At 33.7% G+C, this 26,257-nt stretch overlaps 1 protein-coding gene across 1 annotated transcript in view; it reads right to left on the bottom strand.

Moving 5' to 3' along the window:
• LOC120631488 (B-cell lymphoma/leukemia 11A) overlaps positions 1–26,257 on the bottom strand; it is a 58,288-nt gene that overhangs the window by 13,485 nt on the left and 18,546 nt on the right. Inside the window, exons 2-4 of the mRNA XM_039901098.1 lie at positions 7,160–7,336; positions 6,507–6,710; positions 6,179–6,364 (exon numbers count right to left, since the gene is read on the bottom strand). Coding sequence (XP_039757032.1) covers positions 6,179–6,364; positions 6,507–6,710; positions 7,160–7,336 — 567 coding nt within the window. The remainder of the gene's footprint in view (positions 1–6,178; positions 6,365–6,506; positions 6,711–7,159; positions 7,337–26,257) is intronic.

Raw genomic sequence — 26,257 nt, 5'->3', positions numbered from 1 at the left:
CCCCCGCTCGAATCAGTTCCGCCTTTAGTGGGGCGTTTTATTAATATCGGTTTGTATTGAAATTTTACTTAATATCTAACGAATGCTATGTAGTAAAAATAGAGAAAATAGCAGTAGGTACTAAAATCGCGAGTAATAACCTTTTTAAGAGGATTAAGCAGTAGGTATATATACCTATAATATCGCTCAGGCATTATGAAAACGAGTATTACCTGCCTTTACTTTTATAAACAAAAAGATTTGTTGGTTTGTTATAGAATTTAGAGCGTATTTTGGTATTATTATTAGCTGAACCATAATAAATCTCAACATAAATGGCGTAGTAGTCAAATATTGGCATGTGTGTGTGTGTGTATTGGCAATTAAGCACTAAATGATGTAAACTTACCATGATTATTATCAAAATAAAATTATCCGGAAAATCTTGACGTTGCCATAATAAAAAATAAGCAAAATAGCAGCATTAAAATTGAACTAACTTACTAAAGTAATGAAATTTAAGAAAATTAAGCTGTATAAAATCACGCTCAGGCATTGAAAAAAAAGTATTACCTGCCTTTATTTTTGTAAACAAAAAAATTTATTTGTTTATCAATTAATTTAATTCTATAGAATTTAGCGTATTTTTTGTAGGCACCATTTTAGTAGAAGTAGGTGAAGTGTAAGAATGCCTATACAACGCTAAAGATAACATTGAATTAATTAACGTTATCGTTAATAAAGGTCAAGTTTTAAGCTCTATATTCTTTGCCTATAACACAAAAGGACAGTGCTCAGCTATGGACCATTATCTTAAGTAGTGAGGTGAGGAGAACAATATATATATATATATATTTTAATATCCTACGAATTAAAAAATCTTTAAATAACAATATTAAAAAGTCTAATTTCTCTGGAAACAAATCATAGCGCTGCAACAAAAATGTTTCATAAGAGACACTAAAATGTGATCTTCAAAATTGGTCCGCGACCGTCTTTGCCCAGATGTTAGGGGCTATTTTAAACTCGTAATAACCGTTGTCGACACGTGTGGAGCGACCATTACCACATATTACAAAAAATTGTGGAAAAACAATAAAATGTTGAGGGGGAGCGTTAGGGACATCAAAGTGGACGCGGTTTAAAATTGATTTCAAAATGTTTTGATGTCGTGGCACAGTTACAGTGTCAAAGACTCACTTCATCGTCGGTCTAGTGGTAAACATGTTTTACTGCAGATCAGTACCTGGGTTCTATCCCCGAGTCAAGCCAAGTTATTAATATATACAATAATTACGGGCTATGAGAGTGAGGGAATAAATAATGCACTTGTTTTTGTATCACAGAATTAGCACATACAAAGTCAAAGTCAAAAATATCTTTCTTTTTCACTTTTGATGCGTACATAAGAATTACACCGTAGTGAGATGATGGCGATAACCACATTCTTAAACTTAAAACTAAAGCTACGAGGGTTCCAAACGCGTCCTGGTCTAAGAAGAAGCCCACAAAAAACTTAGCCGGGTGTTATTTTTGCTATCACCATCTCACAATGTCATTTAAAATTATTAGAAGAGCAACCTGGTTAGAGCAATAATTCACACCCAAGCTTTTTTATCGATAACGTAGTCCTTTATACTGAATCCTGATTCAGCCATTGTTGCATGCAGTACATTGTGTCCAAAAACAGAGAAGGTGTCCCAAATACGTCTCACTGGAATATTGCTAGCTCACAAACTTTTGTCATTTTCCTAATTTAAGGTAAACTTTAAGATCATTAGAGGCAAAATAACTACTGTCAACTGCTAAATGAATGTAGTGACTAACCGCCTATTCGAGAAACACTACTAAAGTGGAATGGTTTTTGATGCTTCAATATTAGTCACTTACACGGATTCTGTATGTTCTCAATGCTATGGTTTGCACATACACATGTGCACTATAAAATCTTCCGCACAGTTGGAAAATCTCTGGGCATGGACCACCGTGGCCATTATCGGTCGGGTAAAATGGGATATTGATTATTACCAATTGGCAAATAATTGTAGGTTGGTAAAACTTAACCATGGTTAACTAAAATGGGAGTTCGAATATCAAAAAGCATACGGAATACAAGCAACATGCACATCTGCCAATATTCATATCTGCCAAGAAACTGCACTCAAATTTGAATGCATAAAATTAAGAAAATCTGCTAACTTAAAAAGTTGGATAAAAGAGTCAAACTTAATAGAAAAGTACATAACGGATTTTATTTTGATCAGAAATTGATTTTAATTAATTTTAAAATATTATTACAATTTTTTTTTAAATCTAACTGATTAAAAAAAAAATATGGTTATCCCCATCATCTCACTACCGTGCAATTCTCATGTAATATACGCATCAAAAGTGCGCTATAGGCTTACTTGAATAAAGATATTTTTGACTTTGACTTTAATATAACCTGTGAGTTTTGTCATAAATTAACTTGGATATTAAATAATCAAAATACTTTTATGTATTACGACCCCGAGACATCAATCAAAATCACAATTTTAATCAACAAATTCTCTAGGTCAACCCAGTCAATGTATGAAACCCCATCACCAAAACACAAAGCAAATATTACAGATATTCAATCTAGCAATGCTACACGTTTCGACAGCTAGCGTTCCTAATAAAATTCCTAACCTAGGGGACCTAGGTATGCCACCCCTTTATGATATTGACAACTAAAAAACCATTGATATACATCTTTTGGTGCTATCCAACCCTTATTTGGCTGGAAAGCAATCTATCATAGAGTAAATCTATGATATATTTACACACAGTGAATGCATTATCACTATTCCTAAATCAGCTATCAACGGACTCTTTTCACTAAAAGGGTGAGCTCCACTATAGAAAAGGTTGACCCTTCATAAAGACTTATCACCTCATATACAAAATAAGGTTGTACTAATCCTAAAAAATCCGAGCAAGATAGAGTTTTATAACCACCTACGTTGAGGTCAAATTTCAATAGCCCAAATTTGGGAGATCGGATCTAGTGTAAGTCAGCGGTAGTTTTTTCTCAACAATCTCCTCTCGGACTTAACTTACGTTATCTCGCCCACGAATGTCACAAGGAATAGAAACCCGCACATACATAATAAGGACGATATTTCTAAAGAAATTTAAATTTGCCCGCAAAGGTCCCGAGATAGGATTAAAGATTGGGCGTCGAGATGGCCCTTTGTGGCCGACCCTTAAGAAAACATGTCTTGATATGGAAATATCTTGGACGGGACTTAGCGAGAAATCATTTACGGGGGCGATCATGGAAACGGTCTATGAATGCGTAATTAGTGTACAAATATAGAGATTTATCTGAACCCCGAGCCCGGTGTATGGCTTTTGTGGTGACGTTTATTTTGCATGAGCGAATAAGTAAAAAAGCTTTGTTGTTTAGACTCCACTGACCAACCGTTTTAGACTCGGTCGACTGTGATAATTCAAGTTCAAAAGGATAATTTTTATCAACGAACCTTGTGAGAGGGGTAAAGTGAAATCGATACGAACACGAATACTTCACAATGATTACGTATGCTAAGGGGTTTGGAATACTAAACTTTGAAACGTTGGGTCACTACCAGAAATCTATTTCTAACTAATATTTAACAAGCCACATCATTTGAATATGAAATACCTAGCTTAACAATCCATCATTAATTTGTAACCCAAACAAAAACTCTGGACTCAATTTACACCTGGTTCAATATTTATTTTGATACAAATAAGTGTGGACCATCGTTTCTTGTACATATTTTTTATGGTAATGAGTGCAAAGATGTCTTGTGGACATAAAACTGTAGAGGACAAGCTATTGTTGAATCTTTAACAACATGTAAAATAAATATAGAAATTAGAGACAAAAGAACAAGCTGTTGAAAAACTGATACGGTGATGTCATCTGTATGTGCGTTTTGGTAATGTACTTCCAAATATAATATAATGAACACGAAGTCGAAAGACACGCGATAGGCACGAGACAATCTTCCCCTCACCTTTCACATAGAAAAGCAACACGTCACATCTAAAATTAAAACCCACTTATTTAAAGCCCGCCACTTACTACCTTCCCGTCCGTACAAAAACTAAAAATATCCTCGACCATTGTGTCACAGTCAAAGAAGTTCCGTAGGTCACGGCAAACGCATGTGCGCGTACGTGTCAGGAGCACGCCAAACATTTTTTATCTTTGGAAAAATTATAAAAAGGCCGCCTGTGACAATAGAGCTTCGGTAGCATCTTTGACAATTATAATATCGCAGTCCATCGTCTTCGGAACGCCGTTAATATCAATGATCTGTTCTACGAAACTGAACTTTAAATATATCAGATCACACTGCTTAATATTCATCTACTGGTATACAAAACCTTGGATCTTTTGTACCTTGTGTATACGGTTAACATAAGGGTCATCACAAAAGGCACTAGATAACAATGAGCGCACGTCAATCGTGCGTTCATGCAAATAATTTTTTTCTTCAAAAGCATCCCCTTTATCTGTCCATAAAGCGATGGGGTTAATTAATATGTACAAAATAATATAATTTAATTTAAGATCCCTTTTAACGTTGGCACGAGGTCGGGATTCAACTGTCACCAATAGAATTATATTCATAATTGTCACAATAATTTAAAGTTTAGTAGATTTATAGGTGCGATTGTTTTGTTTTTGGTTATCATTTCAATATGATATAATATATTTCTATAACGGGACCCTCATACTTTATTGAATATGGCTGGTTTGACAGCTCACTCGAAGGGGTTAATATCAACGTTTAGGATAAACTCAATAAGCCGAAACAACTGGTGTTGAAGCAAAGTCTGCAATTGACATTTAGATGATAGCGCAATTGGCATCGAAATTGTGACAGCGATTTCATCTGCCATTTTAACATCCCTTAGTTTTTCTATCTTTTATAGTAGTTAAGTTATGATCCCTAGTAAACTTAGTGGATACTGAATGTATTATTGAGTTTGCCATATAAATACTAGAGCATATTTTCAATAATGCTGCACAAACGGTAAGTCTAAATTAACTGTTAACGCTTAAAGTTTTAGTGGTTCACAAAGCATTTTACAAAATGCGGGTCGAAAATTTTGAACGGTGTACAATTTTCGGGCTTAAGAAAGCTTTTGTTGTGCAACGGTTTAATACAAAAGTGTCAAATGACGGCACATCTGCTTGCACAAAGGGTTATGCTCTCGGATAGATTATTTTTCGAACCACCCCCGCAAGATTGTTCGCTATACAGATGTTCCAAGTTTCTACTTCCTTTTGTATTTAACGATTCTAGCTAACTACCAAAGGATTTAACCTATGATTTTATCAAGGTAATCGGTTATAAATACAAACGGTCATAAAAACAATCTGATCTGATATTAACATTAATATTTTTATCTTTAAAATTTCCGGTCAATAATATATTTTAGGTAAATATTTAGGATGAGCTTTTGTAACTTTTCTAGTTTAAATTTAACTCCTTTCTTATTTATAACTATTTTTAAAATAAGGAAACACCCTTGTGCAAATGTACCAGTGATGTGACAAAATTAGCTCCGATCCAAAATGTATGATCGAAAGATGACGTCAGCAATCTATAAATGGCCGCTAGTATTGTTGTTGTGTAACGTCTTGCACAATAAAGGACAAAAGCTGTACGTTATGATAAAAATGTCTCCAAAGGCCAAATCCTTTGAAACTGACAGTGGACAGGAATCATTAATAAAATCCTAAATACCAGACAAAGAAAACGCGATGACATCAACGTTTCAAACAAACGTGATCTAAGATGTGAACATTGCCTTTTTCATTTTCCATTTGTATCGAATTCCAAACATTGCTATCATAGGGAACTTACCAAAAATTTTAATATATTCTTACAACTATATAGACATAATCATCTGTTTTATTTATTTATTTATTTATTTATTTTGTTTTAGGGAGATTCAAAACGTTGCACACGTCCATTACGTCCACCTCCGTGACGTACTTTCAGAATCAGAATGTTTTCGTGCTCAATGTACTTTAGGACAAATGAACATAAAACTTTCAGTGCTGATTGAATATCAAATTTCTTTATATATAATCATCATTCTACTTGTTATTTAACACATATTTTTAAATTTTTACCTATTTAATGATTGAAAGCATCATAAATCTACTCACCACTATGCATTGTGTTGGATTCAGCGTCAGCAACTTCAGTTCTAGACTTCTTTTGATCTTCAGGAGAACCCGTAGTGTCCATGTGTTCTTGTTTGATCTTAGGTTTGATGTCTTCATCAGGGGAACTTGAAGGCATAGGCGATGTTGATGCTCTTCTTTTAGGCGTAGACGCACCATGGTCGGCTTCTATTAACAATTATGCATAATAAGTATTGAATGTATAAAATTACGAAAGGATAATTAAAAAGTTAGAGTCAATAAGTTAATAACGAATCAAATTAAATAAATTTTTGCAAGTAAGCTTCAAGATACTTGAAATAATATTTACCATGTAATAGCCGTTTTGGTGTACTGGAAGCACCACCGTCTTCAAGAAGATCAGGTGGGGCTATCGAAGGGCTGACCAACGGGGGTGTGTGCACCCTGCTGCTGGGAGGCCTTCGAGCTGTGAGCAGTGACGGTCTTCGGCCACTGGAATTACCAGTTACCACGTGACCTGGTCTAGATCCATCTTCTTGGTCTGAATTTGGACCTGTGTAGAAATATAGATACCAAATTATTTATGTTAAAGGCTGATTACTATATATATACTATATATAATATAAATATTGTGTTCCACATTTTTAAGTTTATAGGATTTTGCTTTGTTTAGTAGTGAAAAATGCAAACAATAAAAGTTTCTTGCCAGCTTATTTTCAGCAAAATCTACTTTCTAAACAGGAGGCATTACGAATGAAAAAATGGTCTACCTAAAGGAAGTTAATTGATTAATTGAATGTCGTTCAGGAAATAAGGACTAAGATAACAGTTGTGTAGTAGTTGCATTTTTCGCGTTGTTACCTAAAAAAATTATGAAGTTGAGTATCATTAATTTTTATCTTGATAGTTTAAATCATGTCAATACAATTTGTGAAGTCAATTGCGCTTTCACAACTGTAGCGCTAAGCATCATTAGCTACCGAAGTTAGTTGACCCTCTTACCTGCACTGTAGCAGTGGTAGGACGTCAGATCTTTATCACAGGAGGAGACCTTGTGCTGTATGAACCGCACGATGTCTGCCAGGGCGAAGGCTCTGCGGCACGCTCCACAGGTAAGCGTGTCCGCGGGGACACCGGGTGTAGGCGACCCACCGCCTTCTGCCGCGCTGTCCGCATCCGCTAGAAAGAGGTAGTATTATTGAAAATGGGTATTACAATAATTGCAATAAAATGAAAATATCCAACAATTCAAAAAAAGACAGTTCTCTATGCCGTACTGCAGAAGACAAACAATTTCGTTTAATTTCTCAGAATGTTTTTGGAATCTGTAGCTAGGTTAAAATTTTTAGGAGTAGTTACCGATTCGAAATACTAAAGACGGCAAAAATTCGTGGAAACTTTTTTCTTATTAGAGGAAAAGGGCTGGAGGTAAAATAGATTGTTGATATAAGGATAATCCCAATTCGGATAGTGTGAAAGAGATAAAATCGGACGAATAAGAATATTAAAAAAAAACGTTTAGATACAATAGGCAGCGACCCTAATTCATGAGTCCAAGGCCTTCCCACTACTGGTAGGTTCGATTCCCACTACTGGAAAATGTTTGTAATGAACATGAATGTTTTTCAATGTCAAGGTGTTTATCTGTATATTCTAAGTATTTATGTATATGTATTTTTCATAAAATATTCATTAGTCATCTTTGTGCCCATAATACAAACTTTGGTTTGTTGTGGTAGTATATTTATAATTATTATTTATTTAAATGCTATTCAGGGAATAACATTATATATCATACGGCGCTTTCATGTTAAGGATAAAATATGAGCAGTGGATTGTAAGTAAAATAACTTAAATAGGTCACCACAAAGAAAATTCCTGCTAAATTTATTTAAACATCTGAACAATTTTATTTGAAAGAACAGGTTAGCGCTCACGCTTAGCAGTTGAAAAGGCATTCAATCGAAGGCCAATTACTTCAGTCCAAATTCAAGCGACATATGGGCAATGACACTTTCATGCTTTCAACCCTTCGAGTGCTAAATTACATTTAATTATATCTTGTCTCAGTCACGGTCGGCAAACTTAAGGTGTCAGTTGTGGTGACCACCATACAATGCCTATAATGACCGTCTCGCTTTTGCGGTTTGTATTGAGAGGGTTATTTCGCCTTTGTTGGTACAAGTATAAGGTAATCTGTATAACAGATGTGTCCGACTTATCTGATGTTTTGACTTGGTTAAAATGATTATAATTGAACGGTTGAATGGAGAAGCCGTTTTTATGGCGTTGCGTTACCGCCTGTATTTTTGATAGTCGTGATTATGTAATTAGTGAATCGTTTCTAAAATATTTTAAAATGGCTGCATTTTTTATACAAAGTAGAATACTACTAAGGCCTTACGGTAAGGACACCTAAGCTTTAGAAGCTGCTAGGAAGCTGCAAGCTTATGCCCATCAGCCAAGCGATCTATTTCTTGTTTTTTGTGTGGTTTGGAAGTCGTTTTGTTGCGGTATACGGTATTATATTTACCTATAGATATCATGTTAGTATATCTCATTATTCTCTGTTATTCGATTAGTTATGTTTTTATAATTTCAAGTTAGTTTCAGTTCAATAAAGTTGAAATTAAATTAAATTAAAGTTATTTTCTTTCGAAAAATAGAAATGATAAAATTTATCAATTAACTACTTTTGCTTTAATAATTAGGTATAACATTAAGTTTTTGCAAATCTCATAAACTAAAACTAACAAAAATTGCTTACATTGCATTATTAACTAAAATAAGCTATCCTTCGCACAGAATACGCTTGCCTCAGACATCTTAGTTAAATTTTCCGCGTCGCGTAACTGGTCGCCATACTCTGGCAGTGCTCTCATGTTCAAACGCATGCCTTATGTACAAATCCCAGCAATTACATGCTCTATATACATACGTTTAATTGCCTAATAAATAAGTCGACACCGAACATCGGCGCCCGCGAAATTATAAAGGCACTTTCATATTCAAGACTTATACAATTGGTGGGCACATCAAAGCCGGCGAGGTACGGAGCTAATTTTACATAAGTACTATGCGGACTCCCTTACATTCCGTACGCTTTTATTATTATATTTTTCCTTCAATCTCTTTGTGATGAAAGTAGGACGTACTTTCTTATAATTTACAGTACGGGGGTTGATTGTAACCCGAGTACTAAATTAATACAGCGCAAAAAAAAACTACGTGATTCGACCGCTTTGTTTACATGACGTACCTGGGTTTGTTTAGGGGGTTTATTATGTAAATGTGTCGTATTGATGAAAGTTTTGTTTTTTTGAGAGATTTATTTAGGCGACACGACGCCGTGGCTCGTGGCAAATGGTTTTGTTTTTTTTTAATCGCTTCCTTTCAAACTGATGTCTTTCCTTCCGTTCTCTAGCACATTAAATAACAAGGTGTTAGTAATTACCCCTCCACTGTTTAAAGTTATTTATTTAATGTTTAATGTATATAATAATAAATAATAATATTTCGTGTGTGTAAGGAAAATCCATTTAAATGTCATGTTCAAAAAATAGCACCTATGGTAAAAGATGTTGTTTACTGTTTTAGAATTTGCACTGATTGTGAATGAGGCTGCTATACTTTATGGAGCAAAAGTTATCGGAAAAGATCTCCTTCTATCTTATTTTATCCCGCCATATTTGAAACAAAATGACTCCATAGACATAAGACAATAATCAATGTTTTAATGCAAGCCGATCAAAGAGAACACCATCACATCAACTCATTACGAGCCCACTACAGAGCATGGGTCTCCCACACTGAGAAGGGGATAAGGCCGTAGTCCACCACGCTGGCCTTGTGCGGATTGGTGGAGTTGACACACTTTTGACAACATTATGTAGAACGCTAAGGCATGCAGGTTTCCTCAGAGGTGGATTCGAGCTGAGATTCGAACTCGGCCCCCCCAAAGGAAAGTCAAGATCCTGCCCAATGCGATATTACTGCTTAAAATTTAAATATTAAATCAATTTCCTTAAAGGAACATATTTGTATTAAGACTATCAGAATAATAGTGTGAGACAACTAAACTGTACCTACGTATGTATTTATAAAAGTGTAGTAGTGAGCGATCGCCTATCGGATCGAACCCTATCGGTTTACGCCGTGAAAGTAGATTTGTCGACAAAATTTAGGTAGCCCCACCCCCGCTCGGGACTGGGCACTGGTCATCACATGCGCTATACAATAAATACACCCACATACAATATTCGGTGTAAAACGGTGATTTATTGGTAACACCGGTTGTAATATGTGGGCATTATCCACTTTTGTAAATGGTTGAAATTATGTGAGAACTTACAAATTATTTATCATTCCTTACAGTTTAGCTATCCTTTTGTGAACTAAATTGAATTGAAGGTGATATTAAATTTAAACAGTATTACTTCTAAACGGATGGTGTTTGTCAGTAAGGCAATCCAAAATAATTATAAGTAACAATAGGGGGAGTGGGGACCAATATATAAAATCAAAATTTCGGAGCAATTGTGCTAAATATAACAGTTCTTAAACTATTGTATATTACTATAGCATTACATTGTAACCTGTAGCAGGTACTTAGACATATTAAAATCTGAAACCTTAGTACTTCTATTGTTTCTTTTAAAAAACAATAGAGTCAGTCATATTTAAATAATATATAAAATCATAGTAACATGGAAAAATTGCAAAATGGACCTTTAGTTAAAACACAATATCTTTTATATAAAGTATATTTTACGTATAAAATATCTTGACAAGTTGACTGTTAATCGAGTGGTACTTATTACGTGGCAATAAGCAAGTATGTAACAATATTAACGACAGTTAAATACGTGTTTCTATTTGACCGTCAAGATAAAAATTTTAGTTTCAAGCACATATATTCCAGATGTTGACTGATATATTACACACGTTTTATTGTAAACTCATGTCTAGTCTCGAACGCCTCAGGTGACGACGTAGGGGTGTTCTCCCCCTTTAAGAGACAACCGAAAAGTTTAAATTAGCTCGTTACTACATCGAGGCGTGACAGTTAAATCTGCTATGTTTTTTCGTGAGCGAAAAGGTCACGAGCATCAAGCAACACGCCTGGAAGTAGACAACGCTATAGCCCAGTAAACAAATGCTAAATAATTAATAATGACGTGGAAAAACTCTACTTTAACACAGTAACTACGACGACACTCATTTTTGTGAAACCCTGACTGACCAATATAAAGTATTAGCATACAGAAAACCCTCCTCCTATTATATAATGGCAGTAATGTTAGAAAAATCTCTTGAAAATTAATTTAAGTTGTTTATGTTTGTGTACCTAGCGAGCTCAAGGAACAATGAACCTATCTGTAACAAAACTCACATGTCACCATAAATACGATTTTCAGAAATGAAGAAACGACCATAGAGTGATAAATAATACAAAGAAATATCACGCACATTTATTTAATGCAATGTATAAAAAAATTCCGTATAGTTTTATTAACGGACCCCGTGGTCCAGTATTATGAGAGAAGAGGATGTTTTGTATATCGTCTCCCGCTTGTAAGGGAATTGGGCGCATAGCTTTTTGGTACGAGTAACTTGTGTGTTAGAAGTTTTCGACCGTCGCCGCATAAATTATTAATTATATTTTGTCCTGGCAACTGGCGGAATGTTAACACTGTGCATGGCGTCGTTAAAGTAACTTGTACATCATGATTCTCTATTTTGTATTATTTGATATAAATATGAAAAGTTTTTCGCAGGGACCGAAGTTTATTACCTACCATTTTTACGATCACTTAATTTGGCTCTATCATCATTCTGGTAAAAGGTTTCTGTTCAGCCGGTTAGCTGTGTCTCAATTCAAAATATGTAATAGGTACGGTATAGTCATAATACTTTAGGCATAATTTAACTACTCTAAAACCATTTATATTCGATTTTATTTATCAAAAATTTATTTCTTGCATAACTAATGTAGTATTCTGAAAATGGTACGTGATACGTAATTTGATAAATATGATTTTGATATTTTTGCTCATTCATTAAAATTAAAGACTATAAAACATTACGTTACACGCCATAGTTAATGCGAGTTATGATGCGAGACATAGAATAATGTAATAAAAAATCCAATGAATATTTACTGATATTAAACAAAATAAATATATTATATATTATGCGATCAAATATAGGTTACATACGCATCAATAATAGAAGAGATTGATCGGCCTATCCATAACGCGACAAAGCACAAAAAATTATGCCCAACTTTGACACAACGTGACCACCGTGTCCGATCTTAATTGGCAGGGGATCAGGAGAACCCTATTGTCCATAGAAATCAAACGTTTTTCACCACAATAACTCCAAATAAAAATAATACCTACACCCGAATTCTGCGGGGGTGGTGAATGTTATGCCATAGGGTGACCAAAAATCCTATTTTGCGGGACGTATGTATTGCCTAAAAGTTTCAGAACAATCGTGAAAACTGAACCAGAATCTCCCAGAAATGCAACTTTAGTTTTGGTACCTATCATATATATTTGCTAAACCGACGTCGTAGCTACCAAAGTATTACTATTATTACCTAGTAATTGCCATAGTATTATTACTTATTAAATTTACCGTGCTAATTGCAGATAAGATCTGTCTTCCAAACTTTAGTTTACCAACTATAGGAAAACTAACTACCTATAGACTATTTCCTGTATATGTATATGTATACTTTATGTGTATGGCAACCCTTGCAGAGGTAGGTATGTATATTTTCTTAAAACTTACACCGTGCCAACTAATTACCTTTTTGAGTTTAAAGGTTATGCCTTTAGGGTGTAGTCATAAAAAGTTGGAGGTCACCCCATAGTGACTTTTTTAGAACATGCATTACTCGCAGCTAGTGCAATCCATACCATGCGACCAATGCGAAAGTGTGTATGTTTATTTGCCCTTCTTTTGCGCCCTAACTTTACAACTAATCATTTTTATTTCGTATAGAGTTTTATTAGTTGAGAGGACGGAAAGTAAAAAAGGATTCATTTTATCCAAAAAAAAAAACTATTTGCACTAGATTCATAGAAAAACCCTAATAAAGGCATCTAAGAACGTGGGCAGCAGCAAATATTTTAGAAACAAATACATTATTAATAGATTTAAACACTGTCCTTTGATCTAAAATCAATTTAATCAGAATTGATGTCACCTATATTTATAGGACGTATCCTACATTCACTAAAATGATAGTCCCCCTATTATAAGTTTCGATCGGCAGCATTAGTTTCAATATTCACTATTATAATACTCGATGGATTCCTATTCAAATGTTATTGTTAATACTTGGGCCTCTGTAAGTTGCGTGCTTCCAGAATAAGTTCATTATGAATTCTATTATTTTAACTCATGAGTACAAACTCATCAAATAAATCACAATAGGATTTATAAATTATACAATGAGTACCTAAATAAATATACGCAGCGAGGTATGTTAAAAATATAAAGCTGAAAACAAATAGAAATACCCGCGAATATCTCATTTTAATTTACTATTTTAGATCATTGAAAGCCTATTTATAATTGAGCATTTATTTATAATTCAAAGCCATAAAATTTGACATTGGTCTTTGACAACTCTTTATTCAGAGCCCCGAGTTGTCGGAAATGGACATTCAGTTCAAAGGCTCATACAAATAAAGCCTTGTCGGCAAATTCCGATTCATTCAGTTTGTTTTACTTTTATTAAATTGTATAATAAAATTTGTTTTGGTTCCTTAGTGCCTTTCGGAATGTTTACACGCTGTTTTTTTTCTCACTAAGGGTATTTGTGCGGAATGGTTTAATCAGGAATTTCGTTATGACAAGTTTTGAGTACTAATAAATTTAATTCTTCCCGTCTGTGTTAAGGGCATTTACAATATTGCACACAATATTGTTCTATTTTCGAGGAAAAAAAGAAAACTGTCCTTTGTTTACGCTCAGTACATAAATAATTGTTCTGTGGGTATAGCCGTCTTAGGTAGTTAAAAAAAAGAATAAGTTTGTTTAAAAAAAAATTGGTGTATTGGCAAGAAGAGTATTGGGAATGGACGTTAGCTACTTTAAAGACACAAATTGTCTTTGCTCTTCCAAAAGTGTCATCAGCGATTGCTGAGTTGCGTGCTTCCAGAATAAGTTCATTATGAATAAGTAAGAGTAGTACCAGTGGCGTGCATAGAGGGTACGCACAGGGTATGCAGATGATATACAATGAAGAAAATCTCCATTACGAGTTATAAATACTTAAGGGTAGGTTTTTTATTACTTTTACAATGCCTATCCTTAGGTTTTTTATAACTCGTGCTGGAGATTTTCTTCATTTTATATCATCCACATACCCTGTGCATACCCTCTATGCACGCCACTGAGTAGTACGGTATATTATTCCGTAATAGGTCATACACAATCAGAATGCTGACAATCTTTGGTACCTAGTCAGCGTTCTTTTTACGTGACGCAACCTTAACTTCTAGGAACTTACGTCGGAATAGGTATGTTATGTTTTTTGAGCTCTAACATTTGAAAGGTGAGGCCAATTCAAATGTAACAAAATTCAATTACTATTCCGTTGTTATACGCTATAATACGGCCCCAGTAGGTACATCGTTGGTTTGACACATGTAACGGTTAAGTAGAGTGGCGCAACCATGGTTTTAAATATGTATATAAAATTTCGTAAAATCGTATATTCCCTTATTCATCTCATCCTGTACAAGTGAACTGAAATAAAACCTTATTGCAACTCAATTAGTGTCAAAATGCAATCGCGATTTAACCCTCCTGCTCTTACATAAAAATATACCAGTATTCAGTGCTATTCTTTGAGCAGTTATAATTATGAGTAAGAAATAAGCAAGGGCCTGCAAGCCAAGAGCCGGTAAACACCACGCCCAGTCCATTCAGGCGGAAGGCGGGCTGTGTCAACAGCGACTAATGACGTCATAGTTTGCCCACCTATAATTATCATGACGATATTTATCGTTATGTATGTCATAGTGTCAATTACTGAGTTTCAGAGTAGGTATATAAGACTTTACGTGGTGGCAATTTTTATTAAGTCCGAAATGTTTGTAAAGTATAAAAATGTAGTAGTAGTTTATGTATTTTTTTAGACAAGTTAGTTTTTGTAAATATTCATATCAGCGACCATAAACCATAAATATAATTTCGAAGTGTATTTTATGACAGAGCTTGTAATGTAAACAAGCCCAGAATAAGCTAAAACAATAAGTAAATTCGGACATATGTCACAGACAAATAAAAACAAACATTATGTGTTTGTTTAATAGCTACTCTACTATATATATAGTATAACAAATAATAACAATGAGATTATATTTATTTCAAGAACACAGATTTCGATTACCCGTTTGAATTGGCTGGTATATCGATCTTTATAAAGTTTATACTTTGCTCTATAAAAATAAAAAAATAACAAAAAAAGTTGAACATTCAATAATCGCTTTAAATATATCAAACAAAACAGTAGCGATCGCGATACAAATCAATATAAAAACAACAAATAAAACACAAACGAATCCAGAAGGTGCCATAAAAACAGCTAAAGACTATCAAATTAAAGAGGCGTACCTATAAAATAGGATTACCTCTTAAGGGTCCGCTTCTCGCCCACCGATAGCTAATCAAATTATCCGACGTAATTCCGAGCGACAAAAACGCCTGATTATCTTCATCTTGTTTTTTTTTGGCCCAAGGGAACTAAATGGATGACAAGAATGCCTATACTGTGTATAACATTCATACCCAATTTATTATTTTTATAATAAAAAAAAATATTTTTATAATAAATTTAAAATTTAAAATGCAATCCATTTGATTTTCATTCGTTATTATGAGACTTATGAGTTAGTTAATGCTAATGTAATTATTTAAATTTGGAAAAACCATCCAAATTTAATTAATTACATTAGCATTTACTCAAAGAAATTACTAATTTTATTTTTATTTTTTTCTAACATAAAAACATTATAACTAATATAATCTGTGCTGTACACGTGAGGTTTTTTAATGTCAGAAACATGTGTCTTATAAAACTGTGTCAGTCGCTTTACGTTACTTATTAAATCATTGTTATTGGTATAGGTACCAGGTAAGGGCGCAGAAACAAAAAAAAATGGCGACCACAATTGATCAAATTAAGGCCGGGTCAGTAATTGTGTTACTGATATCCAATACTTGCTGAATATTGGGAATAACCGGAGGAAAACAGAGCCCTCCTGAGTATTGGCCTCTTCGTTAGAGGGTTTTGAATTTTTTCTTATTTCCACTTTTTTGCTGCTGGTAACATGATATCCCGCCTGGGGATGGACAGCCCTTATAATAGAAAAATATTGGACGTGAAATTGAAAATTTATTTTAGTGGTATCCGTTGAACTTGAAAGTGAGTTGGTAATATAATCTCAAATGGAAAACTGTAATCGCTGGATGATGAAAAAATCATTGTGGATTATCGGAACACAACAATTTATTACGGTGTAAAGAAAATATAAAATTCTAATAAAGAAATTGGGGCCGATACGGACAACTGAAAAACAACTATAACCCATTGTACACAGTTACTTATTGGCTATATAACTACACAGTCGTATGTGATTAATAATGGCTAAGTAATCTTACCGCAATTAAATAAATTTAATATTTTATTTTTGTTTTAAATTACAATTACTACTTCACAAAATGCCTATAATAGAAGGAATGGTATCTTTAAACAATGATTTTTATAAACTGCATAGGTTTAAATTGGATCGTTTAGAGGAAGCTTTATGATATCGTCTGTGCAATCGAAGCCTTATAATTTTATTGCTTTACGCAATATAGGAAGGCACTCGAAGTAATAGATACAGTTGGCAGCAATAATTAGAGGCGGGCAGTTAACAGCAGAACAGAATTAAGATTTTTGCCATAAATGCCCGGGAGAGACTAAACTGCCGCGCCAAGGATTAGGGGTTAAGTGTCCGCTTAACGGATGTGCTTTAGTGACGGTCTCTGTAAAGTATCGATAGCCAAACCTCTTATCGACATCGATAATAGATAACACACATTTAGCGACTCCTAAAATTAATAATTAGTATTTAAGTATGGCTTCATTAAATGGCCTTATTCAATAAATAAGTAAAGTTTTGCAGAGCTGCCAAGTGGATAACTTTTGATTTAACCGAAACAATTATTCAAATATCAAAAAGTTTAGTTCTAAAACTTTTATTTAATGTGGGCTAAATTAATTATAAAATAATATATTTTTTAAAATTATTCTAGCAAAAAAAGTTTCCGACAAACTATCGACTATGAATTTCTTGACCTACGTTAAGTTACATTAAAGAAACCTCTTTGATGTTATTTTTAATGTTACTAGGTATATTTTATAATTTTCTGCTCGTATACTACCTCCGGTTCGGTAAATAGATTATTCTGAGAAGAAGTTGCAAGAAATTATATTACTTATGAAGTTCGGTCAGATGCTTTCGGTAAACGACATAGCGTGCGGTATAGAAACCTCGTAGAAACTGTTAAAGGGTTTTTTTAATATTCCTCTACTTAAAAATGTTTAGACAGCATAATTGTTTAACTAACCAGGTGATATCACAGTAGAAAGCTTACGCGTTCATAAAAAAGGAACAGTAAATCACGCTTATATCATTGTCAAGGCCATTAAAACTAACAAGATTTATCTCATTCAATAGATATTATCTGCGATAAGGTTTCGATAAATTCGATAAAAATTGACAATTGAATTACAACACTGTCTCTGTCGTTGTAGAGCAGCGAAAGAGTCCGGTGTGGCGGTTTTATTGACACTTGTACTGTGACAAATAACCTTAACACGTTACGTGCTACGTGCGTTCTATGGTGTAAACGTATACACTTTTTGTAAGCGACACGGAACGTCACAGGAAACTGCGGTTGTTGTGTCCAGGAATGGACAACTCACGCCATCGCATAAAAAGGTAATTTTTTATAATTAAAGTTCATATGACTGACCAAGATGTCGTTAAAATAAGTATTTAAAATAAAACGTCAGCAATATCAAAATAATATACTGCTTTAAACGACGGTAGTAAGACTTTCTTCACATATAAAATAGAAGCAGTCGTTACTTTACGGAATTCCACGATGAAAATTAAGCTTCATTTGCTGTACTTCGCAAAACGCAGGAGGTTGTAATTTATAATTTTTGTATCATTGCTATGTAAATTAATAGTTTCCTTTAACATCATCACTATCACAAACCCATCACCGATCCACTATCACCGGCCACCATATATCTACCCCTCAGAGTACAGAGTGCGGATTGGTAGACTTCAGAAAAGTAATATGGAGAACTCTTAGGCATGCAATCAAGATGTTTTCCGAAAAGTTAAAGGTGCGTTTTTAACTCTGTCCTACAGAAATTGAAGCCGAAGCTATACCCGTCAGGCTATCACCACGTAAAGCTTTATTACCTACGGAACCCTAAAAAAGATAATCCAACTTTCAGGAGCATCAAACATTAAGAAGCGCCGAACATATTTTAGATCTTTCGTTATGGTCACAATTTCCCAAGAGCATGGAAACAAGAGATACAGTTTTTCCGAAAGCAATAAAAGTGGGGTTATATAGCGACGTCCGGTCGGGAGGACTGCCAAAGACCAACCCTTACACCGAGAACTGTGGTCAATAATATACAACCGTATTACACCATTATGAACCTTATGTCTGAAGGTTAGAGGTTACAGCAACTGCGTGAACGAAAATCTGCACCGAAACCAGTGCGAATAAAATAGTAGTCGCTCGGACTTGGCAAGCTGTTCCGATTTAAAGCATTTTTAAGGCTATTCCGATGACATGTATATTTCGGAGAAAGAGAAAGCTTGAACTATAAAATTGACAATGGTGCAACTTATAGGAGTTAATTTTTGAGTGGAATAACATATTATTTTAAAGCTTTTAAGTTTAACGCATTCTTTTAACTGACTTTTTAAAAGAAGAAGTTATCTATTCAAACATGGATATGTTTTTTTCATAGGGTTTGTTTTAAGAAACTCCAAAATTAATATTATATGTCGAATATTTTGTTATTCGTATCCGTTCCTGGATTCAATTCCCGGGTAGATAAAATAATTAAAAGTGGCATTTTCTGTTTGATAAAATTCCAGCAACAGTTCGGAGTTAGGAAATAGGCGGTGTTCACTGTTCATCCCCGTCCTCGGGTGAGCAAGTTATACCTTCGTCTCAGTTATAACATAACCTTGATAATGATTATAGCCAACCTACATTAGTGCAGCGTGGTGGGTCTATGAAAACCATCTATCCTATCAGAGATGGGGCTTGGGCAGCAGTATTAATTTCAGGAAGAAATTGTGGAAATAAAGTTTTTCATCATTTTGAATATTTAGGTCCTGTAATAAGTAATTGGCTAAGTAAGCCCTATCTGACGAGCCTAGAATAGCCTCACAAATCAATCAAAAAAAATCTTATAAAATCGAAGATACAAAAGTCGTTTGTGAAATGGAGTATCTTTATAATATGATTCCTAACCTGATTTTACTAATTATAAAAAAATATCTTTAGACCGTAAAATGATTAATTTAATGAATTAATTACTAAAACATGTATTTTTAATTTAATGAATCTTCAGAGCTTAGTGCGAATCAGGATCATTCCTGATTCGCACTAAGCTTACTTATTTAAACTATAAAATTGCGATTTTGTGCCGTTTTTATTTCGAATGTGACATTCTTGTAGACTTCTTATACATATTTTGATTCTTCTTCCAGATCCATACGTACCAATAGAGGGTATAGAATATTTTAACATGCCAGCGTGGCTGCCAGAATTTAGAAAAAGAGCAGCTGCCAAAAGGACTAAAAGTGAGTATAAAATTATATAAAATTCAGCAATCACACAAATGGCTACAGTGATATTAAGTAGTAAAGGATCCAAAAGTGTGAGGACAATTTCCAAGAAGATACCTAATCACTCTTAATTTATCGATATTATAGGCAGTGGATAAAATTGAAGCCGAAAGGGCATTCAAGATATTTACAATGTTAAAAAAACTAAAACAGACTACGTCATACAAAGGTGTTAGACCGATCAGCCGTCAAAGAGTCAGTACAGTAAAATGAGTGTGTAACATTAACGTTACTCCAACACCCACCAGCTCATGGCCTATATGCCTATTCCATAGTGCACATAGAGTGGACATTATTATGACATACGGCCTCCACTACAAATTTGCGGTCAGTACAGCAAAGGAAGGCATATCTAAAATTCCGAAGAGATTCACGAAGATAGAACGGCTATTGGGATCAATTTTAAAAGAAAAGATTATTTGGTTACATGAATAAAAACAACATAATTTTGTGTGTAGTCTTTTTTCTAAATAAACAAGGTGTGGATCATAATTTTTTTTTAATTATAATTTGTTCGGGTATTTTTTACCCGACTGTGAAAGAAGGAAGCCTGTCATTTTCGAGTGTATATTTGTATGTATATATTTTCTTTGGCCAGCCCTATAGCCTAAACAGTTTGTCTTATTTTTATGTGAGTGGTGTCAATACACGCGTCTTAATCGTGAGAGTAACATTGAGCCTAAAATCCTTATATATTTTAAGTTTTAATGTACTATTTTGGGTGCCAAAAAGTAATTCTAAAAAAAAAATTATGTTTTTAAATTAATTCAAAGGATAATGTATGTATTTATTTGAATGTATGTTTAATATGAGCATCACACAAATGTTTCATTTATATTGTTTTAGAGATAACCTACATATTAAATATCTAGGTACAAAACGAAATATAAACACATTTCCATTTTATCCTATCTAATATAGTATTAATTGTATATCATTCTAAGATGTACTTTTAAATATAGTTTTATGTTGATAAATTGTTGAGGTTTCTTGGCAAGTTTTACTATTACTCCGTTTAAGTTCTCAGTTAGCTCTCACATTTTTTTATTACATTATATATATAACGTTTTCTATAATGATTTTAGCGAAATTACTGTTTTCCAAAGAAGATGAACTAAGAAAAAACATATTCAGCCGAACAAAACTTGATCAACAATCCAGTTATCAGTTAATCTCCATTGCTATTTATATAATTAAATCTAGTTTATCATATGTACCATTAACTTAGCTTTATTTGATTTAAACTTAAACCTAACTAAAATGTTTCATCTAAAATAGTCACCAGAAAGTAAGATTTATATCGGAAACACCAGCTTTCACTTCACACATTTGCTTTACTTTATAGACGTATGTTTTAAATTTTATATTAAAATAAATTCTCAACTTCCTACGGCATGTTGTGTTAATGAAATACCTACATTGTTACAACTAGAATAAGTACTCCTAAAAATACTAGATATCGAAATTTTACGATAAAAACACTAAAGTTCGATCAACGAATAAATAAGCTACAGGGAACAGTCCACTTACTTACTCATTTATATGTTAATGTAAATGGGATCAGTTTCGCTCAGATTCCACATAGAGATATGTTCCGGGCCAGATATCATTTTCACTGCCTTATTACTTTCCAATTTGTCTTCAACATTGGTTATTGCCTCATTTATGGCCACCCCTCTATCTGTATTAGCTTCTATTCATTTAGTTATACATGTAAATATCTAATCACGACGAAGTAAGGACAATATGTGGAGACAGAGAAAGAATATCTTAAATATTTGAAGAGACTATCCCAGTAATAAAGTTAAATTGACTAGAAGTAATGATTGTTAGTTTTATAGTAGATGTTTGATATTAAAAAAGATACCAGTAAAACTTGAAAAGAAGGAGAAATATTATAAAGAGTCACAGAAATGAAAGTACCTTTACGTCTCACGTCGATGCCAGAGTCAGAAAATCTTGACTTACTCCGTAACGACAAATCCATTTTCTTGTTTAATCTTCAGTTCACTTAAGAAGTATACAGTCCAAGATGAAGAAGTACGCAAGACACTGAGCTCAACTTCCGAAAGGCCACTGGGCACTCGCTTCAAGTCTCCTTGAAGGTACAAAGCATGTGATCATCTTCGCAGATGAACACAGACTGACTGGCTAGCACCATAAAATTTGAAAACGAAAATGTTATTAAAAAAAGACCCCAGTCTGCCAGGTAAAAAAAAACCCGTATCAAAACCGCCGTTTCCTAGTGACCCCGATCGCTCTTCCATCCCTTTGTTGAGCTCCTTTTATTTATAATAGTACATTTTTTTCACACACGCCACCCCTAATAACGTGTGAGCAAAAATATGCGTAATCGCCTATGGTACCCAGCCAGAGACACCGCGGCGAAAGTCTCATACAGAAAAAATACAACTGTCCCCCATTTGAATGGCAAAAAGTGCATGTCACTGCGAAAATGGTATTAGTGAATGAATATGATTTCGGATCTAAATGGATGGATGACTTATAATTGTGTCGCGTTATATTTAGCATGAATTATTGGTTGGACGTGGTTTTTGTGTTGAAGCTGACCTGGCTATAATATAGTATAATGCTTGGTTCGAATGTGCTTAAATAACAGTACCATAATGCGACTGCATTTCAATAATATCCCTCGATAGCTTCAAGTACCTACATTTTTAAACCTGGTCAACCATAAATTTAAATTAATATAGATTTACTGAAAAATTAAATAACTCTTTTTCTTTACAACAGCCGAAGATATTTATCTAGGCAATGATAAGTTTTCACAAAAGGCACAACAGTGCGTAGACTATGGAAATCTCTCCAAGAGGTAGTAATATGATTTTGCCGAAAAAATTGTTTTCAGTCTTCATTATATAGGTGAAAAATTAAAACCATTGCCTTATTATCTTAATTTTTTTTTTTTGACCTTTTGATGTTCGAAACGGAAGATTTTTGTTCAAAAGCAAGCATGCCGAGGTATAGATCGTGTCCTACCTTCGAAGATTTTTGTATGTTTGCTTAATTTGATAAATGTTCCTCAAACTTACTGAAATGGTTGCTGGTATTTAAATAAAATTTAGCACCTAAATAGGTCATAATATTCTGGATTAACACATAGGATACTTTTTATACTGGGACAACGTTTTAGCCCCGTGGGATATCACTCAATAATTCTAGACCTACAAGTCGCAGTCGAAGTTTTTAGCATCATAATAGTTATTATTAATTGTTTTTCAAAATATTATTTTTGTAAAGACTTTCCCGAGATTTTCTACCAATGGTCGTAACTAAGTTATGATAATCTAATATTCGGGCAAAGCGTACAAAATGACCCCATAGCAGAATGTTTGCTATTTCTAGGTAAACAAACACACAAGATTGACGTTGAGTGTACATCTGGTAGGCACAAATAACGGGGGATGCGATAAACAATACAATAATTCGATTTTCCTATAGTCGGACGACAAATTGCGTGTGATGTTAGCTTGTACAACGGTGGAATAATTTGAGGTTATTTACTCACAGCAAATATAGGAGAATAATCCGTCACAGTTGTATTTCAATCTTTGTAAGTCATTCCATTAAAAAAAAATAGGATAGTACGTTGCTGAATGGAGTTACGATAATAAGATGCATAAAGTTCCTACGATTTCCCAACATTTGGTCGTAAGTGACGGGCGGAAGTTATGTGCGTTTTAAGCAATTAAAATATCACTTGTTTAAACGATGAAGGAAAACATCATGAGAAAACCTGCATGCCTGAGAGTTCTCCATAATGTTCTCAAAGGTGTGTGGAGTCCACCAATCTGCACTGGGCCAGCGTGGTGGACTATGGCCTGAACCCCTTGAAGTCGGTTGAATGATGAATTCAAGAACAATAAATCCTTCAAAAAATCATATAATCATCAGCCGATGAAAACATTCGCTAATTAATATTATTGTCCCAGAAATTTCCACTCAACATTAAAATTTAAGATTTTTGTACAATTAAATCACCGGAATGAGTCCGTGATTTAATTGTACAAAAATCATACAATTCAAAGTGTACACTGTCTAACATTTTGTTGAAAAACTAAAATGTTGACTGTAACTAACTTTAGGGTGTCGGTTTTTTGTGACGGTGTGCGCGCGCATCGTAAAAATTTACTCTCATCATGTTTCCCAAACGCGCCAAAAGAAGTAAAACTTCAAAAATCTTGTTCTGTTTCATAATTGAATGCAGAAAGAACGAAAAACGATACAGTTATGACCCGTTGTCCGAACTGTGATGTTTTTGGATTAGGTACCTGGTCGTGTGAAACCATAACAGGTGGTTGCGGTAGCTCTTCCGCTCGACCCAATTCAAATAGGAATCGAATACAAAATTTAAGAAAAAAAAACTAAATTATACATTTAGTTTGTAGTAGTGGTATATAAATTGAACATTATTTATAGTGCCCAGTGGTCCAGTGGTCAAAATACCGACCATAATTAATTTAATAAATAAGTTTGCACATTCAAGACCAAAGACTATACTTCTATAATCACAGATTTTGCCAAGGCTCTGACATTGATAGAGTTGACAATTTGCCTATTTCAAAATTACATAATAATGATTGAAAACCATTATATTATATGCGTGTGTGTTTCAAATACGCAGTGATATGCGTGGTGTTGCTTAATTGATTTAATGTATTTATGATGCATAATAAAAAAAAGAGTATTCTGCACTCTTTCTCTATATAAGACCTCCTCCGTCCGCGCAATTTTCGTAACAGGGGTACAAAGCTTTTGCATCGCGTAGTAATATATACAGATATTATAATACATATTATGACTTGACCAGCAGTTTTTCTGCACAAAAGTTAACTGAAACGTAAACTTTTGTTTTTAGCGTGATTGTATTGATCTGTTAATGGGTATAGGATATTATTTAAACATATATAAAAGTTAATGAAATAATTAATTTTACCATCAGAAAGGGGCAACGCTGCCAGTATAATATACGTATATTATACGGTATTGCGCATAGTGTGGTGGAATTATGGAGGTTTTTGTTTTTCATTTTACAAGTTCTTTTTTATTTTCAATTGCAAATGAATTAAAATAGTTTCTATTGCACGACTCATGATGCGAAGCATCAGAGAGTGCTTTACGATCGAAAAATTTTTTTCGCCTCATTTCGGCGGCTTTTTATTATTATAGCCTTGTTAGTTCACGAAATCAAGATATTTTGCATACTATTGTCGAGATAATTTAATGGAGATTAATTCCATACTTTTACAAAATTGATTTACTGCAATAGAATTGTAAAAAACACCAAAATAGGTCAAAAAAAATTCCTGTCCGTCATGAGTGAAACCCGAAAACACTCTAACTTGTGAAAAAATCCATTGAGTTAATTTAAAAAAAAAAAAATTCTAATCGACGATTGTAGGTCACTGAATGCGAATGATTAATTAATTCAGTGTAGTTTAATTGCAATTAATAAAAAACGAAAACTGCAAGACTGTATATCTATATATATCCATGTAAAATTAACATGGATGGTGATATATCTACATCTATAGATATTATGTACATTTTATTCCACCAGGGGCGCCTGTGCATCGCTTTCCTAGTACAGCTGTTTTAAATTTTTTTTTTTTTTTTCTTTTTATTTTGCACGACTCGTGTTTTTTTTTCGTTATTTATTGACATAGCAAATAATTGGATAGCTATTTTATTAATGAGTCGTGCACTTTTGGATTTTCCAAATTTTTTCTAGTTTCGATGTTAAAGTTTCTAGTATTATATATTGTATCTTATCTTTAAAAGCACAAATACGCGGGAGAGGATATGTGCGGTTATTTTAACATTGCGTCTTTTTCTCAATAACGTTTATTGTTAAACAATTTTTGAGATGCGGTGTTTTAAGAATTTTTATATTCGTTTTCAATTTACGGATAAATAACTGAAATCGTTGAATTCCAAAAGACTTTAACATGTTCTGGCTAATCTTATAACAGTTTATGATTTATCTTTTAAAGCCAAGCATTAGGTCTTATAGGAGCAGGTGAGTTAAACAGTTTTAATAGATAAGACCGTAATGTTGTGTCTTTAAACAATAACAAAGAAGTTATATCACTGGATAATATAACAATTATAATGTAAT

Source organism: Pararge aegeria, chromosome 18 (assembly GCF_905163445.1).
Source record: "Pararge aegeria chromosome 18, ilParAegt1.1, whole genome shotgun sequence".
NCBI classification, from domain to species: Eukaryota; Metazoa; Arthropoda; class Insecta; order Lepidoptera; family Nymphalidae; genus Pararge; species Pararge aegeria.
Note: the sequence above shows the minus strand (reverse complement) of the source record. Positions and strands in the feature narration are given on the sequence as shown.